The sequence below is a fragment of the Podarcis erhardii genome (assembly GCF_964252035.2).
Source record: "Podarcis erhardii genome assembly, chromosome: 5".
NCBI lineage: Eukaryota > Metazoa > Chordata > Lepidosauria > Squamata > Lacertidae > Podarcis > Podarcis erhardii.
The window spans coordinates 92857249-92877431 of NC_138509.1; the positions used below are offsets into that span (position 1 = coordinate 92857249).

Here is a 20183-nt window from a genome sequence, read left to right on the forward strand (position 1 = left end):
GTCCTTCAAGAAAGCAGAAAGGTGGGATATAAATGCATTAAATTAATAATAACAATAATAATAATGATTGCCATGTCCTGGGCCCTGCTAAGCCTGGCACCAGCTCTGCCAGCTTTTTATGTGCATGTTTGCGTTTGGATCTGCTGGAGCATAATCCTTCCTGTTCCTGCATTTGAATCCAAGACACACACCATTGAGAGGGTGTCAGTGTTCATTCTTTCAAAGTGTACCCTTGTAGCTTCAAGTCTGTAGCACCAGCTGCTTTGTTTGGGGTGCAATGGGGGCAGGCTTCCAAGCTGGCGCTGGATCTGCTTGCCATGGTTGCAAGTCTCAACCCTCTCCCTACCTTCTGGGCTCCATCCCACAAGGGCACTTTCCTCTTATTATTATTTCTTGTGCAAGACGGCTTTTCTGAATGCTGAAAAAAATCCTAGCATGAACTGTCATCCTGGCAGATGCCAATCGTCAAAAGAAAACTGCCTTGCACACCAATCAGGAAGGAACTTGTAACGAATTTTGCCCTGCAAGCGCAGCTGCTTCCCAACCTTTGTTGTCATCATTTTGATTTCTCTGCAAGAAAGAGAAGGAGCTGGCCTGATCCAGCTTCTATTCACCAGTGCTGGCTGAACCTTTTTCAACTTGGGGTTCCTTTTGAGGGCCTTAATTTCTTTAGAGGTGCAAACCCATTCCTGGAATGTATCACTTCGGGCAGCTGTTAGGGGGGCGCATATCATAATGCTCCTTTAATAATAATAATAAATTCCTGAGTAGATTTGAAGACAGCATCCATGGCTGACTGGCCTACCCTTCACTAGCATGGTGCAACAGCTTGTTAAGTCACTTGGACTCTAATAGTACCCAGGTAATTTTAATAATAATAATAATAATAATAATAATGTAATTATTAGCATGTTTAGTTGCCTGTTAATCCAATTCTCCAGGCGATGCAGAGGCATCTAATTAACAAAAAATTAAAACACAAATTAGGTGGCAAAATATCAAGCCAGATTAAATGCCATCAGCCATCAAGCACAAACACCATCAGCACAAAAGTAATGACTAATTAGTCGAGATTAATTTAATGATTATTATCTTTAAATGACTAGAGATAAAGGGCTTATCTCTAAATGGTTATTTTGCTTTGTTTTTTTCTTTTAAGAAGTTATATTGATCTTTAAATCCACCGTCGTCCCTCCGCCCCCAGCAATTAATATGCAAATATGGGGGTGGGGTGGAAACCCACCTATCTCCTAGCAACGAGAAACCAACCGCGCACGCGCAACGAGAACGGCCGAACCTTCCTCTCCGCTTGCTTTCCCCCCCCCAACGCATGCGCACTCCTCCTCCCTTTCCCGGACCAAAAGATGGTGGAGCCTAGCGGCTCATTCCTCCTCCTTCTCCGCCCCTCCCCTTCAGTCCCTTTTCTTGCACGCATGCGCAAACAGGTCCGGCAAGAAGCCGCTCCTAATCCCCTCCCTCTCACTTCCTCCACCCCCGCCTCTCGATCCGGAAGCTCTCGTCGCGGGAGAGTGACGTGTAGAGGTGCTGGGCCGGCCGCTGCCGTGTAGGTTGTGGGAACCGGACCCACGTGAGGTGTCGCCGAGCGGCTGCCGTCGCCGTCGCGCTCGTGGAGTTGGGAGGAGGGGGGGGGCGGAAAGAGAGAGGGAGGCGGGTGTTTGCGGGGGGCGGGGAGAGGCCCCTCTTCGCGGCCGGGATGCGCCAAGCGACAAAGGTACGGGCGGCTCGAGGGGCGGGCGGGGGGCGGGGTCCGTGTGTTTTGTTTCCCCTTCTCTTCAGGCCCCCCCTCCCCATATTCTCCTCAGAGGTGAGGGGGCCGAGCAGGTTCGCAGGGGGTCGTGCCTGAGGGTGGGGGGAGGCTATCTGGCCTAGTCAGCCCCCCTGACCCGAGGGGCGGGGGGGGGGCGGCCTCCTGCTGGAAACCTTTCGATTCCTTCCTCATAACGGTGGTGTCTTTTTTGCTGGCCCCTTTTTTTAGTTTGGAAAGAAGGTGGGCCAGACGACGTGATAAGTTTTTATGCATGGCCGGAAAAGCTTTCCTTTCTCCCTCCCCCGTCACCGTGCCCCCCCCCCAGTAAGTGGAAGAGCTTTCTTTTGTCTTCTGACTGCACGCCCTTGGGTCATCACGTTTGTCGTTGGAAGGGACCACGAGGGCCATCCAGCCAAACCCGCTGCAATGCAGGAGTCTTTATCTTTTTGCCCAACGTGGGGCTGCATAGCTCCATCAGTAGAGCGTGAGGCTTTTGGTCGTGGGATCGAGCCCCGTGTTGGGTGAAAGATTCCTGCGTGGCAAGGGGTTGGGCTTGATGACCCTCGGGGTCACTTCCAAGTCTCACGGTTTTATGGTTCTCTGATTCTAAGAGTCTCATGCTCTACCAGTTGAGATTGTTATTATTATTAACTTTCAATAATAATAATAATAGAAGAACCTGAGGCTATCCAGTCTCAAGATAAAAGAAAGCTCTTCTGCACACACAGGGGCATAGTTAACCCTGGGATTCACTTCCGTGGGAGGTAGTGGTGACCCCAACATGGCTTTAAAAGACGATAAGGCAGAGTCATGATGGGGTGGGATGAGCCTACTAGCCAAGCATGGCTGTGTTCTGCTTCCCCTTTCAGAGGCAGCGTGTCCCTCAGTGACATTTGCTGGGAGTCGCAAATGGGGGGAGTTGCTGTTGCAGCTGCGTTATGTCTTCAGGCTTCCCCATAGGGGCATCTGATTGGCTGCTGGGAGACCAGGATGCTGGGCTGGATGGACCATTAGCCTGATCCAGAAGGGCTCTTATGTCTGGGAACTGGCCGCCTTGGGGAGGGGTCAGGCTAGAGTAGAGAGGGTGGGTGCCTTGCTGCAAGGTCATCCTTCAAGAGCAGCCTTTCTCAAATTTGGACCCCCAGATGTTGGACTACAACTCTCATCATCCCTGACTACTGGTCCTGGTTGCTAGGAATGATGGGAGTTATAGTCCAACATCGTTGGGGGACCCAAGTTTGAGAAAGGATGTTCAAGAGGGTGCAGCACTTCTTTTTTTGCAAAGCAGTTGAGGTTTTCCCATGGGAAGGGGGCTGTTGAGATGTGTCTGGGAATTTGCTGTTGCTAAGCAAGTGGGTGCATTTCTTTAGTGCTACTCCTGGGACAAAAATGTTTTGTGATTTTGCTGGCTCTTCATTAGAGAGAATGGGAACAGTTAAAGGTGGAGCGGCAGCAGAAACTAATCATATGGTGAGAGCGAAAGATGTGGAAATAATGTTTATATCCTACCCATAAATATATGACGTTCAAGAGAATATAATAATATAGATAATAATAAAAGATAACTACCCCCAAGTGTTGACAACCTACTTACTTATATTTGAGATGAGGGGAGATGGAAAGATGAATATGAAACGAGGGGTGACTGAGGCAGTATGCTTACGTGTGCCTAGACACGCTGACAGGTGAGAATGTGGATTAAGATGCTATGTCAAAGGATTCACAGGGAATGTGAGCTTTCGGGAAGATCCTGAAGAGAGAGCGAGTACTATGAGCATGCAGGTAGACTGATGCTATGAAGTATTGTGTAGTGCATAGCAAGGACTATAGGGTTCATAGTTTTATAGGGTAAAGGAGTGTATGAAGGGATGTGGGACTGGATTCCTGTATTCTGGTTTTATTTTTTATGCATGAGATAAGCGAAAAAGCTTTCCTGCATAGTTTCACCAAAGGCAGAGATGTTTTGCTCATGCACACTGCAAGGGAAACAGCTGAGTATGTCCTCAGATACTTGCAAACATTTATGTCCTCAGGTGTATTCAAGCATTTGTTCTTCATTCAAAGAAATGCTAGAAACAATACCTTTATCCCTAGCTCATAATACTAGTACTTGAGGTTATCAGTAGGATATTCAGGACAGACAATTAATTTTTCCACATTTTATGCAATTGGGCTGCTACGAGCTACTGTGGTGACTGCTAGTTTAGATGGCTTTAAGGGGGGTTAGAGAGCCTTATTCTCCATAAATTGTATTTCTGGTTACTGGTCGTGATGGCTGTATGAAGTCATCAGATTCAGAGACACTCTGCCATTGAATACCACCTGTTGGGGAGTGGCAGTGTGAGAGGACTATTGCCTCCATGCCCTAGTTGTGGACTTCAGAGGCATCTAGGTGGCTCCTTGGGAAATGGAATGCTAGAACAGTGTTAGAAACAGAGATACGAAAGCTAGGAGCTAAACGGCACCTTAAACCTAGGTTAAGGGCACAGCAATGGAATGTCTATGCGTGCTTTTTTATAACAAGAATACAAAGCTGAAAATGAACTGCAACTATTATGTTCATTTTCACATGGTCTAGTCCTTCCCTTTCCCACCCCCCTGATATTCTTAAGAGGGTCTCTTCTCCAGTCTTCAGAGAGAGAGTAGGTGAAAGTGAGGAGGCAGAAAAAGGTCATCCTCTCCTTCCACTCTGCAGTTTAAATCTGAAATCTTAGGCACAGTACTGCATCCTAAGCTCAGAAACTGCTCAGACTAATGAAATTCCTTGTCGTAAAATGCTCCTAGAGCAATGGGAGTTTTGAACACTCTGCTGGAATTCATGGACCTTTCATCTAATCCAGCACAGATTTTCTTATGTCCAAACTTGTTTATCTGGAGTTTGCATCAACAAAAGTTTACACTGTAGAGTTGGAAAGGACCCCAAGGGTCATCTAGTTCAGCCCCCTGCAATGCAGGAACCCTGCCTGCAGCCATCCGTGCATAGGCTCAAACCACCAACCTTCTGGTTAACAGCCAGCTGCACTGTCCCATTGTGCCACAAGTGGCTTGGTAATATCTCTCTGACCATTCCCAGGGTAAAGAGCCTGGTCATAGGTGGGTGGAGCTGGGTTCTTATGAGTATGCATGCTGTTTGTACTGTACATACACTAATAACTTCAAGAATTATTTAGACATGAGCAGAGCAGGGAGCAATTATCTGTTGGCATTATATGCGATATAAAAACATCAGTCATAATCTCAGTGACCCCTTTGTGCCTTAGTCTTGGTGGAATTCTAGAAAATGTCGTGAGTTCAGTAGTTATAACCTAATTCATACTGAAGCAAAATGCAAATTCTACATAATATCTGTCACGGTTTCTTCAGAATTGGATAGAAACGCTACATTTGGCTAAAGTAGCGTATATTCAACTCATGTTTGTGTCATAATGCATAATTCCAAAAAGGCCTTACTATTTTTGTAGCTTCTGTTGAGGAATTCTAACTTGGCTTAGAACACCTCTAAATCCTTGTTGATTCATTAAAAGCTTTTGTTGCTCAACGCAAGGTGTTTAATTGGCTTCATAATCTTTACTTGTGCAAGCTGTTCTATGCCTGGCCAGACTACTTGTCCGTGTTGCCCAATATTGTCTACTCTTGACTGGCGGTGGCTCTCCTTGGCATCCAGCAGAGGTCTTTCCATAATATCATATATATATTCTCTCATATATATATATATATATGTTACTTCTCTACAGTAATTTAACCTCTGCATTGCTGTGCTTTATTATTTAAAAATGTTAAGAAGAAGTTACTTGTGACTTCTTTATGGGTTACCATTGAGGTCTATGCAGATCAGAGATCTTTTAAAACAATAACAATAAGAACAAATATTATGAAAAAGTAACTTCAGTTACTGTTTGGTAGCAGTTCTGCAGGTTGGACCTTGAAGTACTTATAAGCATTCTTAAATTTGTGAAGTGTGTATTATAATTCAGATGTGCTTTGTTTATTGATATGTCACAGAAAGCCTTTGAGTTTTAAGCGATTCTTGATTAAACTAATGAGAACAGGAAGTTTTAAAACAACATTTGCAAGATAATATGCAGAAATAATAATGGCATCAATAATGGAGTGCTTGTTGTTGTTTAGTCGTGTCCGACTCTTTGTGACCCCATGGACCAGAGCACGCCAGGCACTCCTGTCTTCCATTGCCTCCCGCAGTTTGGTCAGACTCATGCTGGTAGCTTCGAGAACACTCCCACCATCTTGTCCTCTGTCGTCCCCTTCTCCTTCTGCCCTCCATCTTTCCCAACATCAGGGTCTTTTCCAGGGAGTCTTCTCTTCTCATGAGGTGGCCAAAGTCTTGGAGCCTCAGCTTCAGGATCTGTCCTTCCAGTGAGCACTCTGGGCTGATTTCCTTCAGAATGGATAGGTTTGATCTTCTTGCAGTCCACGGGACTCTCAAGAGTCTCCTCCAGCACCATAATTCAAAAGTGTCAATTCTTCGGCGATCAGCCCTCTTTATGGAGTGCTACTTCTTTTCAAGTGACCTGCAGTTCTGTGCATTCTTGGAAATAATTTTTTCTAAAATGGTGGAGTGGGTTCTTCTGAGTAAATTTGTATAGGATTGGGATGTACGGGAAGTACAGAAAAGCAGTTGAGTGACTTGGGTTGGAAAGGAATGAGACATACAGAGTCCCTGCATTCCAGGATGCCCTAGGCCAATTTATACAGCTTATTGGAGGAGGGAAGAACAAATTTGGGATCTTGCTAGTTTTAAGATGTTTGGACGGTCTTGGTTCTGCTTTTCTGTATTTCCCTCCTTTTACAGGCCTCCTAGTTTCTTATTTGGAAAATCTAAAGGACAAGAGTTATAAAGTTGTTTTGCAGACCATTATCGGTGTTGGTATGAGAACTTAACGCCTTTCAAGTCCATGTGCAGTGATGAAATACATGGCAGTGCATCTGTGGTGGAGGTGATGCAGGTGGGAAGAAGACAAAGCTGATGCAAGTTGTTCTTCTTGACTCCATAATCTGAGGCCTAACATGTAATTACAAGTCAGATTCATCTGACTTCAGGGATATATCTAGTTTACACAATAAAGACTGCTGAAAGAGCCTGGCAAAATGAAATTATTTAGGTGTGAACAACTAGATATTCAGCAATTTAAAACTTGGGCAGGAGTCCTATACTTTGATGATCATGCTTTTCAAGGTACAGGAGAAAGGAGTGTGAAACTCAGAAGGAGAAGGAACAGATTAGGAGAATGGGGATAATTGCTTCTATTGAGCATCCTCGAATGCAGCACCCAAGCGTATTGTATATTTGAGTAAACAAATTTTTTTTTTGGGGGGGGGAAATATACTTTATGTAAAATAACTTTTAGTGTTGGGAATTTGGTGCAGAAGGACAAGAGTGCATAGTCCTTCACTAGCAAAGATTGATTCAGCAAGAAGTACACTACCAGTTTTGCAAAGTCCTGTATTTTTCGCTCTATAAGACACACTTTTTCCCTCGTAAAAAGTAAGGAGAAATGTGTGTGCGTCTTATGGAGTGAATGCAGGCTTCTGGGATTCAGAATATTTTTTTCTCTTGTTTTCCTCCTCCAAAAACTAGGTGCGTCTTATGCTCTGGTGCGTCTTATAGAGTTAAAAATACGGTAAGTTCACTGTAAATACCATGAAGATCTGCAGAAATTCTCTTGCTGATGCAGTGAACAAAATAACAAAGCAGTATGAGGAGTCTTCAGTTATTTAGGGTGGGATAATAACATGCAGCGCCCCTCTAACCCCAAAATGTTTGTGTTACTATAGAGTAGTCCTCCCCACCCCGGTTATATTCTGTATTTTAAAACCTCATTCCTCCTCTGTGAGCAGTGTTACATACTTGAATATGTTTTAGTATTTAAACCCATTTTGATTTTTTTTTTTATTGAATCGGGATTTCCCTATGGCAATGGTTATTGTAGAGGAAGGATGGAAAAAATTACCCACCTGCTGTGCCAGTCAGAAATAATATTTTTTCAGTCCGTTTTGTACTAGCAGTCTTATTGGTGCCAAGCGTTGCATGGGAATTATAAGACAACCCCCCCCCCCCAAATCAGTGCAGTTTTGACAGGTTCTGTTTACGTTACCATCATAATTCAAAGCGGTGTCCAAATATATCAGAGCATGGATAAAAACCTACCCATTTATCTTGGGAAGAGTCATGCAAAATTTGGTTAAAAGATGTCCAAATTAGTAGCAAACAAAATTTCCCGAATATGTGTTAGATTATGTTGATTATCATCTCTAGGAAGTTCTGCTGCACATATACTTGTTTCAGTACTTTCTCATTTTCACGATGATTAAACTACTTAAAGTAGCAAAAACCGTTGATTAGCAACTGTTTTCTAGTCACATCTTTCCAGTTTGCCCCCTGGCACGGAGTAAGTTGTCCACTTTTGCTTTTGGAGTTTGCCTTTGTTGCTTTTGTTACTTGACAATGATGCAGTCAGCCCTTAAATGTTGGTACTAGAATAAAATGTCTCGTTTGCAGTAATGTCTTGTGCAGTACATACAAGTCTCCTAAAAACAAAACACTGATGTGATATAGTTTTAACTTTTAAATGTGTAAAATGAATTGATTTTGTGCAGTTCATGGTGTCAGCTAGAACTCCTGATGCTTGGCCCTTCTGTGGAAAGTATATTGAAGCTTTTATTGTCACGAAAGCTTCCAAAAAAGAAAAAGTGTGGACGAAACTCTAGGAAGGCTTCAGTAGCCTCTTTGAATGTGCGGAACTTTCCATGCATAAGAATTTCTGCTGCTCACTGTCGTCTGAGCAGTGAAAACAGAGGCTAATGAGTTGAACTTTCTGTTCTGTTTGTGCTTCTATCTTCATGCTTTGTTGCGGTTTTTGATACTGGCATGGGAATTTGGGGAAAGAGCAGCAGCAAGCCATTTTAATGTTAATAGTATGTGCATACTCAGAAGCTTTTCCCCACCCCTAAGCAGAGTTAGACAAAACAATGCCCCTTTCCAGGTATTGTTCGACTCCAGTGCCTATTGTTCTTGGCCATTGGCTATACTGGCTGGACCTGATGGGAGTTGAGAATCTAAAGCAACCAGGCAGGCAGTGTTAGAAACCGGGATGGAAAAGCTGTTCACCACATGGCTCCTGTAACCTGGGTTATGGCTGCAAAAACAGAATGGCTAGTTGCCTCCCCACCCCCCACAATGTGGTAGCACACTCTGTTTGTTTATTTTTTGTAAAGAATTTATTTGGTTCCTTTTGCAATTAGTGGTATTTGGAGGGTTGTAACCAGCCATAGCAAAATAGGTTAGACCGAGAGCAAAGTTGGACTTAAGTTTAGGCATATATGGGACAGTAACACTCAGTGAAATTCATGACTGAGTGGGGATTTGAACCCGGGTCTTCTAGGTCCTAATCCTACAGAGTCCAGTGTTAGAAACTCAAGATATATAAGCTAGGGGCCAAATGGCTCCTTGAACCAACGTTTCAGTCACCAAAATGGAATGTCTAGTCTTCTTTTTCAAATGATGGACAGACTGTGATTGATTCTCAGTTAAACATCTGGCTACCTTGAGCTAGGTTAAGAACTTTAAGAAGAAAAGTCACTTAATCCAGGGACAGTCCATATATCTATATCTATCTATCTATCTATCTATCTATCATCTATCTATCAGCTATCTATCTATATTCACAACTGTGAGCAGGGCGGTGGGGTAATTGAAGACAAGCTACGCTAATTAGCTATAATTTGTTCACTGTTCCTTCTCAGTGTGCACAGAAAAAGCATTTGGGCTCATGACATTCATTCTGATTGTTCAGATAAAATATAACTTGATAGAATTCTACAGGATGGGGTAGAAGTGTGTGAAAACAGTCAGAATCCAATGATTTCCAGAAATGCACCTCCAGATGGTGGAGATGCCAGGCTCTCTTGTTGCCTATAAGAGGGCTATTATCATGCCTATGTACTGTCTTATGGTTCTTGTTCTCAGTTTGGTTCTGCAGCAATATATAGTCGTGATGCCTATATGCTCCCTCCAGGTTCAGACAATATGCCTCTGAATACCAGCTGCTGGGGAACAGCTGTGAGAGAAAACAGTTTTATCAAGGTTCTACTTTTGGTTTTCCCATATGCTTCCCATATGCTTTTGGTTTCTCACTGTGGGAAGTGGGATGCTGAACTAGGCAGGTGTCTGGTCTGATCCAGCATGGCTCTTATATTCTGACATCTAATGCTCCTAATTTTGCCACACCGACTCCTGAAGAGAGGCCCTAGCTGCACCGATTTTTAAGAGCACATGCCAAGTGGCGGATCACATTAAGTTTCATAGCATGGCAACCTTGAAAGGTAGCTTATTTGAGCCTGGGAAAATATATCTAGCTGAGAGGCAATAAGTTGCTTCTTGTGTATTCAGAAGGATATGTGGGGTGCTGAGCACCACTGCCTTTGCCCTTGGCTTTTCCTTCCTTCCTTCCTTCCTTCCTTCCTTCCTTCCTTCCTTCCTTCCTCTTGCTCTCAAGTGTGCAACAGAAGCTATTTTTGATCCTCTCTTGCGCTTTCATCAGCAGCTGCACATTTGGAAAAGCACTGGGTACCCTCCAAATGTACTTTTCATCTCACTTCAGAGATGCTTAAAGGATTACTTTTTCACCATTTCTATTCAGCGAACCACCAGCCTTCCTTCCAATTGAACCTCTTCAGCAAACAGGCATTGACAGTTCCTGAAAGTATGACTCTCGTGCTTCCTGTAGTCTGTTAAGCTTCCCTCCCCTTCTTTTCCGTTACCTTCCCCTTCTTTCCTTCCTTCAACTTTGTTCTGACTTTTGTTGTATTGAGCTATGCACTAATCAACATACACTTCTCCTCAAGAGGTCCTCTTTACTGGTTGCCGATTGCTCCTGTGTCTAACTGTAACAGAGACACTTTCACTGTTCATGCTCTTGCATTACACATCACCATGGCAGGGCCTGAAGGAAAGGACCCTGGCAGTATAAAGCCAAGGTAAAATAAAGTGGCCAAGAATGAACAATTTGGGTCACAGGGAAGGGCTTAAGTTTCCACTGTCACATCAAACTACTATCTACTTCCTGGCAGAACTGCTAGTTCTGCTTTTGTCTCCCTTATGGTGGACAAAAGCGTGACATAGTTCTCGGAAGCACAGTACCAGTCCAGGTGTTGGCATGTTTGGGGGATCTTTTCCAGGGTGTTATAGAGCCCTTTATGCATCCTGATCCCTCATGTGATGAAGAACTGCACTCTGTCATATTGCCCTGAAGTGAAGAGTCATTTCTCCTTGCCCAGACTCCCTGTGCAACTTGGAAGCCTGAACTTTCAGTAGTTCCAAATTTCACAGGGGACTCTACCTGTTTGCTCCCTTTTGCAGATGTTTGCCTCCAATATATAAATGGAGACGAGGACTGCCAGGTGAGGCAGAGCTAGCTTGTTGGTCCGCACTCTCCCTTCCACAGATCTAATGTTGCGGGGGTATCAGAACACACAAATAAGGGGCAAGTTAAGGAGCAAAGTAAACTGAAGGCGCTAAATGGGATTTTTCCAGCCTTGCTCACAATGTGTATTTGCAGTTTTATAGTGATTTTTTTTTTAAAAAAAAGATTGCGTAAAGTTTATATCTGCAAATTCTAAATACAGTTCTTCAATAAATCAACTTAATAGCTAAACCTATGCACTAATAACTAATTAAATACAACAATTATTGTAAATCTTCTTTAAATATACTAATTAATTACTTGAAAAGAATAACAGAACTCCAATTCTTTTCAAAAGCACATTTTAATTTTAATTGGGCTATTTAAGCAGACTGTAACTTTCAATCTATCCCCTTTGCTCTGTAGTTGATGCTTCCTAATTTTGTTTATTTGTTAGCTCTTTTCTGAACCACCTGCATAGTTTAATTAAAAAAGCAAAAATGAGATCCAACACAATCTCATGTCCTGTTATTCTTATTACGGTCTCCCCCCCCCCCTTTTTCTTTGAAAATTGCCATGTCCACCACATATGACAATTTCTGTTCTTTTTTCTGACTGCTTCTTAATTCTGTTTAGCATACTTGGGTTGTCTTCTCTTTTTAAAAACAACAACAACAACAACAACAATAATACCAGTTACAAATAGCCTGCAACACTGTGCAATTTTTCACTGTGCTGAAAAAATAAGACAGTTCAAACTGGCTAGGGGTGAGGTTATACACTACATAATAAGTATTTGTATGGTGTTGTCTTTCACAACCTGGTGCTCTCTTAGAAGGTTTGGATCACAGCTCCCAGTTGTGCTGGCTCAGTCTGATGGAAATTGTTCCCTCCAGATGGGGAAGGCTGGAATAATGCCTCAGGTGTTGGAAACACTTCACAAACAATTTCTCAGTAACCCTGCAAGGTAGGCTAGCATTGCTGCCATATTGCAGATGAGGCCATGATCCTGAGCTTAGTGGCATTTTGAGGACATCTGCGCCTGGGATGAGAAACTGTCTTGTATTGCTAGCCACTCCCACTGGATCTTAAAGGGAAAGTAGCTTATTTCCCAACATGCCTTTCTCAAATTTTCCCATAACCTCTTGCCTTCCTGGCAGCACAGTAGACATCTGGTTCATAGCTGTCAACTTTTCCCTTGTGAGCAATCCTATTTGGAATAAGGGAATTTCCCTTTAAAAAAAGGGAAACGTTGACAGCTATGATCTGGTTTGCAAAGGGATGCAAATACACATGCAGAATTGGGGGCACATTGGGGACTGGAGGAATAAGGAGTGGCTCAACAAATTGGGGCGGAAGTCACAATTTGAACCATGTCAAGTGTAGCTAGGGCGAAATGGGCATCTTTAACACAGATCAGTAAGCAGGAGAGATCTTGAGTTCTTCTGCATTGCACCGATGGGGAAGGGTGTGGTTGCCTCTGGTCCAATCAAACAGCAAGTTTTTAACGACCAGGAAAGAAGCCATAGTCCCTGGTATGTCTCTGCAGTCTCCATCAGGAATCTTAACTTGCTGCATGCAAAAAACGGGTTCTGAACAGTTTGTGTTGCTGGAGGGCTTTGAATGATGGAACTTTTTAAGTTTTCTGTGGTGTGACTTGTTTCTTTCTTGTGTTTCCTTTGCTGTTGCAGCTGCACTTCGAGATCATAATGCAGCAGAAAAATGAAAGAGCATAGGAGAAAAATACAGCGGAGAAGTCGGTTGCTGGCCGGTTATCGAAAATGGACGGTGGGATTTTGGGGGCTAAAGCAGTACTGCTTCCAAAGGAACCGTCTTTCTCTACTTAAAGGAGGGAGGCGAGGCACTTTGACACCTGTGAGCCTGAAACAAACTAAGCCCTGCAGAAGCAAGAGTCTTTGGCTCCAGAGGAAGTGGGCTCCTGAAGTGTTCCTAAATGCAAACCCCCAGCAAGTTGTACCTTTTGAAAACTGCACCTTTCCACAAAACATACACAGAGGCTTCTTTCCTTGGTGCAGAAGTGGAGGACCTGTTACAGTGGCAGAGGAGCTGGGTAGCACATCCTTTCAGAGCGAAGAACTTCTGAATAAATTTTGCAGTTTAACGGTTGACTCAAAGCCTTCTCAAAGCAAGCAGTACAGCACCGAGACCAGCAATACTGCCTTCCTGGTAAAAGAGGATGGTCTTGCTCGGAAGGTGGGCGAGAGCAATAACGGTGGCGTTGAGGTTCTGAACAACTCCAGGAGGAAGTGCTGCTGCCAAGGCCTGGAGCAAAATGGAACTTGTGACCTCCTGACTATTAGGAGGAGGCCTAGATTTAAAAGGTGTACTTTAAAAAACAGATCTCTATTTATGATGTATAAGAAACTTTCTGCGGTCAAGTTTTGGATTAGAATCGCAAAATCTCGTCCCAGGTTTTGGAGAGGCAAGACGTGCAAGTTGAGCATAAGGAGGCCGAGCTGGGTGGAGAAAGTAAGCAGAGATTGGCAAGAGGACCTCCGCCGAGGAATCTCTGGGGCCTCGCTTCCCTCTTGGAAACTGAAAAGTAAATCTCCCTGGAACCTGTTCAGCTTGTCAGATATGAACAGTCATATGCCAGGACCATTGATTGAGGAGAGTCAAACACACCTGCCTGACGCCTGCCTCACCCAGGGCGCACGCTTGCCGTGCAGGGAGCTCCATTACAAGGAACTTGCGCCCAGAGACCAAAATGGCATCGCTGAGCCCTGCGTGCCGGAGTTGCATGGAGCAGAAGCGGCATGTGGAGCGCAGCCTACTCACAAGGAGGAAGCGCGGAAGGCACCCACACTGGACAGCTGCCCTGATAGTTTCGTCTCTGTGACGGAGAAAGAAAGCTCGCTTTTAGGTCCAGGAGATGGAGGAACGAATCAGTTTACGGGTGCTGGCGAGACAGTGCTGGGGTCCTCCAGGGCGGATTTGGGCACAAACGACGGCTTTGCTAATGGGCCTGCTTCCGTGGAGCTGGCGCAGAATGAGGACAGTGGTCAGATGGAGGTGGAAGGGCCCATAAGCATGGACGTATTTGGCGCAGAGCTCTTAGATCACCCGTACTGTAAAAGCCCTCATGATGAGCCTCTGAGAGGAAGCGCAGGACAGAAATCAGGGACCCAAAAGAGTGGGAAAAGAAGCAGCCAGAGAGCTTCCTGCGTCAGTGACGAGCAGTTGGCTGTGTGGCTTTGTGGTATATAGCAACACTCTCCTAATGCTTATTGCTGGTTTTGTTTATTTATGCTATGAATCTGGGTGCTGTCCCTGTAGATTATAATGGCATTTTATGCACTGTTGTACTTCTTGCTATATTTATTGTGGGTTTGAGATTAGGATGTTGCACACACAGCAGTTCAGCTGGCCTGTCCTTGTTGTTCTTGCGATCCTCCAAGCCATGCACTGTGGCTTTTGCAGGAATGCAGCGAAGCTCTGGCTTTTGCTTGCCTGCCTGGGATTGCAAGAGTACCTGATGGACCTTAGTAATGGCTGCTGGGCTGTTTTAAGCTTGATGGGTTACAGATCGTACAGGCCTGCCCTTTGATAGCGCAGTTGCATGATAAACCAGTGGGTTGCAATCACAGTGCATTGGTGGTGGTGTTTCATTTGATGGGCTTGTTATGGGACGAAATTGAGACTGGCGCAATTGGGGGTTGGAGCTGAAATCAAGAGGCAGTTTAACTCTTCAGAATGCTTTGTCTGCTTATTGTGGCCCCAGATACTTAGGAGAACCCAGACTGGAGGCTTAATCTCAATACATGCTAGAGTTGCCCGTCTTCCATATTGAAATAAGAATCTGAGTGCTTAATGAGATGGGTAATGAAAGGAGTGTAGTTACTTGCTAACTGTGAGCTCAGTAGATCCGTATCCCCTGTACTCACCTCTTGGCAGCCCAGTCTAGATTGGGCTGTTGGCGTGTCCTAAGTGGTATCCATCTGGCACAGGCCAATTCCATTCTGGAATGCAGGGGTGATTGAGTCCTTGGCTTGTAGCAATTCCTGCTAGAAATGTTCCATGGTGTCGGTGGTTACTTGGCGTGTACAATAGGTTTAAATTTTTTTCTCCTTGTCACAATGTAAGTAGAGGGTGCCCACAATTTTGAAACGGATTTGATGTGCATTCCCATAACTCTCTTCTCTGAACATCTAATTGATGTGGGTTGATTTCAGTCAGGGCCAGTATAGCACCTGCCCTGCATTCAGACCCCGGAAGGTTCATTTTTGCGCTTCTTCCCCTCCCTGCAATTATCCCCAACTGGTCTTTCAAAATTTAAGATGTTACGTTTCGAGAAACGCAGTCTGATTGCTGCCATCTAAAGGGCTGCGTATTCGACATTTATTTTTTGTCCATCTCTGCCTCAGCGTAACGGTATGCGAACAGAACCGCAATTTCATCCAGATGTTAGGGGTACGTATCTCTTCTCCCAAGCCATGTAATGTAAATTGATGATGTGCTGATTGGAAACTCTTTCATCTGCCTAGAAATGCTATACACCAAAGGTGCAATTAATTAAGCACTACAGCTGTGTGACACGCATCCCCCCCCCAAAAAAAATTCGTTTCACTTAGGCTGCAGGAAGCCTCATATCTGGGCAGAGATTGTAGCATGCTTCTCTTTTGGGTTGGATTTAGGATCACAAGTACCCCGCTTATCAGGTTTATTTTAGGCAAGCCCTAGAAACCATTTTATGCTTCTTGCTCTCTAGGAGGGACTAGGGTGGGTGCTAAGCCCTTCACGAGTGCATGCTCGCTCTCCCTCACAGTACTACAGAGACACTGTGGCTCTGCAGAAAGTGTATGTCTATGCTCATTTGAACAGGGGTCCAAGTCTGGGACTTGTCATTGCGTCGTTGTCAACCTTGTACGTCAATTTTGTACTGTTCCCATTCTGACTTGAAAATGGCTTGTAGAAATAAGGCATCTGATTCCTATGCAACTGCTGCTCCTATGCATACTTTTTCTTCTTCAAAAAAACCACTCTCTCTATTTGTAAGGATTCCTAGATGAAGTAATGAAGAAATATGGCAGTCTAATTCCACTCTGTGAAAAGGATGTTATGGGAAGATTAAAGGAAGTCTTTAATGAAGACTTCTCCTATAGGTTAGTAGCTATCTCTTAATTCTTCGCTCTGCTGATTCACTTTCCGGATTCCACTGGCTCCCTATGGCTATGCAGAGCTGCATATCAAATGTGCTGGGATAACTTCGCATTGTCTTATCTCTTTCTCGGCTGCCTGTTCCAGAAAGCCATTCATCACCAAGGAAATCATGAAGTATCAGACGAGGCATCCCAAATCTTCCACTTGCAATTTCCGGGTCTTCTATAACAAGCACATGCTGGATATGGATGATTTGACAACGTTGGATGGTCAGAACTGGCTAAACGATCAGGTGAGAGCAATTGCAGATTCTGCTGCTTAAAATGGTGCTTTCAGTCACACCATCATGGTACTGTTGCCTTGCTTCCAGGTTGAAGGGATGTTGGGTTTTCTTTGGAGCAGGGTGCAAAACATTAACCTGCTTCTATACTGTCTTCATGGATCTTGTCCTTATTGTGGGAAATGAGTTCTAGAGTTTAGAAAAGGCAAGGGTTCTGGCAGAATCCGAGACCAAGGAGAAGAGTTGGTGGAAGAAGATTGGAAGAAATTTAAAGTTTATTTACAGAAACATTGTAAAATTAAGGAATGTTAGAAGGATGTTGGAATGAAGTTATGTGGTTTTAGCAGAAATGATATAAAGGATTAAGTAAAAATGGATAGTTAATTGGTGAAAGAAGAGAGTGTAAAATTACAGTATGTTAAGATAAATTATTGGGATAAAAACAAAGATGGAAAGGATTTGCTGAAATATCTAATTGAACTAGAATACAAAAAAGGGAGGTGTGAGGAGGTCAAGGAAATAAGCAAATGGAAAATAAGTTACGGGAAGGTTTGATTTGTTTTTTTCCTTTTCTTTTTTCTTTTTTTTCTTAATTGTTTGTATTTTTCTGGAGTTTTTTTTTTTGCTTGTCTGTATACATGGTCTTGGTTTTTTTTCTTGCTTAATCTAGTGTTTTCTTTTGTAATTTTTAAAACTGGAATAAATATTATTTTTTAAAAAAATAGAAAAGGCAAGGGTTATCCAGGAGAGGTGTCTGCAATGCAAGAATTCCCTGATCTTCAGTAACGTCTGTTAAAACTCGCATCCAAGGCCATCTTTTTTTAAAAAAACTTTTTTAAAAACACATTTATTCAAAAGTCTCTCCTACCCAGTTGGCATACTGCTGGAAGGGTGTGTGATTTGGGAGGGAAGGAACCACTCAAGTCACTACTAATATAATTGATTGGTGCATGTTTGTGTGTGTGTACATTCAAGGGTGTTCCCAGGTCCATATTTGTCACCAGAGGTTCAGGTGATCTCTCCAGTGAGGAGCACCTATTATCAGCTTACATTGATATACCAATAACCCCTTTCCTGAACAGGGTTGGCTTGGCCACTGTCATGTGTGCATTAGTTGACCTCATGACTGGTTGGTCCTATACAGGGCTACCTCTGGATGCGAATGGGATCTGTTCCGGAGCCCCTTTCACACCCAGAAGCGAACAATTCTCCGCTTCCGCGCATGCACATGTCATTTTGACTGTCTGCTCATGCATGAGTGGCGAAACCCAGAAGTAATGTGCAACCCGAAAATACTTAGCCCGAAGCTACTTCAACCCGAGGTATGACTGTATTATGGAATGCCCTTCCGTGGGGGAGATAAGCCAGTGGATCTCTGAGTTGAGTATGAGGAAGTTAAGACAGGATAACCTCTCAGCTTCGTTGGAGTTCATCCTTGTAGATCTTGTTATGGAATTGCTCCCTTAATCTGGTTCTGGGTTCAAATTGGTTAGATTGCTATGGTGTAAGTAAGTGGCTTAATTTGTACAGAACTAGACTGTCTAATTAGAATTGGAATGCTGGGTTTGAAACATGTAATCCAGGCTAGGATTAGTGCATCCTTCAAAATTTGCATTCTTACTTAGCGGAATGAGAAAATGAAGCTTGCAAAGATGGTTGACTGCAACATTAGAATAAGACAAAATGGTAAAGCAAATAACCATGACTGCTTCCTTCTCATACTTGTCTGCTACATTCAGTGGTGATTCGCATCGCTGCCTAAAAATGAGATTTGAAAATTCTCTAAGACAAGATGTGAGCATGGAACTTGCTCTGTCTGTCGGTCTAGGGGGAAAAAATATTTACATCCTTACACCCTATCTTGTGTGGTCAGGTCTAGATTCCTGTTATACCACATGCTTTTGCATATTTGTGGAAATCTGTATACAATGTAAAATAGTAGCCTCTTTCTGGATTGAGAAGAGGATTTCTGCTTCACAAAGGACTCTGCCCATCTGCTGCATATCAAGCCAGCAAGTAACGTGTCCAGCCTTTGAAATGTGCCAGATGCACTTTGCACCTGGCAGTCGGCCACTTGTGACCAAGTGAAGATGCCCGGGTGCCAGGATGGTGCCTGACGTCTCCACCGTCTGGAGGTGCATGCCTGGGGATCCTTGGATCTTGACTGTTTTCACACACTGGCAACACATCCTGTAAAAATTTATCCATTATATTTTATCTGCACAATCAGAATGAATTTCAGGAACTAAAAACTTGTATTGAAAAATACGACTTTCGAGCTGTCTGGCCCAAAAATGGCAACCAGGCATTCTTTTTTTGCAACTGTAATCCTGGTTTAAGGAGGCATTTGGTGCCTAGTTTATACAGTGCTACCTCAGGTTACATACACTTCAGGTTACAGACTCCGCTAACCCAGAAATAGTGCTTCGGGTTAAGAACTTTGCTTCAGGATGAGAACAGAAATCGTGCTTTGGCGGTGCGGCAGCAGCAGGAGGCCCCATTAGCTAAAGTGGTGCTTCAGGTTAAGAACAGTTTCAGGTTAAGTACGGACCTCCGGAACGAATTAAGTACTTAACCTGAAGTAATAATAATAATAATAATAATAATAATAATAATAAATTTTTATTTATACCCCGCCCTCCCCAGCCAAGGCCGGGCTCAGAGCGGCTTACAAACAATAATAAAAACAAGAAGAATGATTACAACTTAAAAACAAAAATAAAATACAACATTAAAATAATGGAACATTAAAATATTAAAATGTAGCCTCATCGCAGGAGGAGAAGGAAAAGAAGAAAAAAGAAAGAGAGAGGGAGGGAATCAAATTGGCTCCAAGCCAAAGGCCAGGCGGAACAACTCTGTCTTACAGGCCCTGCGGAAAGAAATCAGATCCTGCAGGGCCCTGGTCTCAGAGCGTTCCAGCAGGCCGGAGCCAGAGTTGAAAAGGCCCTGGCTTTGGTTGAAGCCAATCTAACTTCCTTAGGGCCCGGGACCACTAGGGTGTTGCTATTTATGGACCTTGAGGCTCTCCGTGGGGCATACCGGGAGAGGCGGTCCCGTAGGTACGAGGGTCCTAGGCCGTGAAGGGCTTTAAAAGTCAAAAGCAGCACCTTAAATCTGACCCTGTACTCCACCGGGAGCCAGTGCAGCTTGAAAAGCACTGGGTGAATATGCTCCCATGGCAGAGACCCCGTGAGGAGCCTCGCTGCAGCATTCTGCACCCGCTGGAGTTTCTGGGACAGCTTCAAGGGCAGCCCCGCATAGAGCGAATTACAGTAGTCAAGCCTGGAGATGACCGTCGCATGGATCACTGTGGCCAAGTCGGGGCGGGAAAGGTAAGGGACCAACTGCTTGATGCGGCGAAGGTGGAAAAATGTCGCCTTGGCTGTTGCTGTAACCTGCGCCTCCATGGAAAGGGAGGCGTCAAGGATTACACCCAAACTCTTAACGGAAGGCAATGGCACTAATTGGGCCCCCGCAAGAGAAGGGAGTTGGTCCCTCATCCCCATGCCATCCCGACCTAGCTATAGGACCTCTGTCTTTGAAGGATTTAGTTTCAATCGGCTCCCACGAAACTATCCAGCCACAGCTTCCA

At 44.0% G+C, this 20183-nt stretch overlaps 1 protein-coding gene across 2 annotated transcripts in view; it reads left to right on the plus strand.

Annotated features, from left to right (window-relative positions):
• The first annotated feature begins 1445 nt into the window (after positions 1 to 1445).
• Positions 1446 to 20183, plus strand: part of SENP5 (SUMO specific peptidase 5) — a 37351-nt gene continuing 18613 nt past the window's right edge. Inside the window, exons 1-4 of one of the 2 annotated variants that reach the window (XM_081862392.1) lie at positions 1446 to 1564; positions 12879 to 14407; positions 16205 to 16310; positions 16453 to 16600. In XM_081862392.1, coding sequence (XP_081718518.1) covers positions 12910 to 14407; positions 16205 to 16310; positions 16453 to 16600 — 1752 coding nt within the window. In that variant the 5' untranslated portion in view covers positions 1446 to 1564; positions 12879 to 12909. Of the gene's footprint in view, positions 1565 to 1663; positions 1733 to 12878; positions 14408 to 16204; positions 16311 to 16452; positions 16601 to 20183 lie in introns of those variants that run through there. The other variant, XM_081862391.1, reaches the window with a different exon arrangement.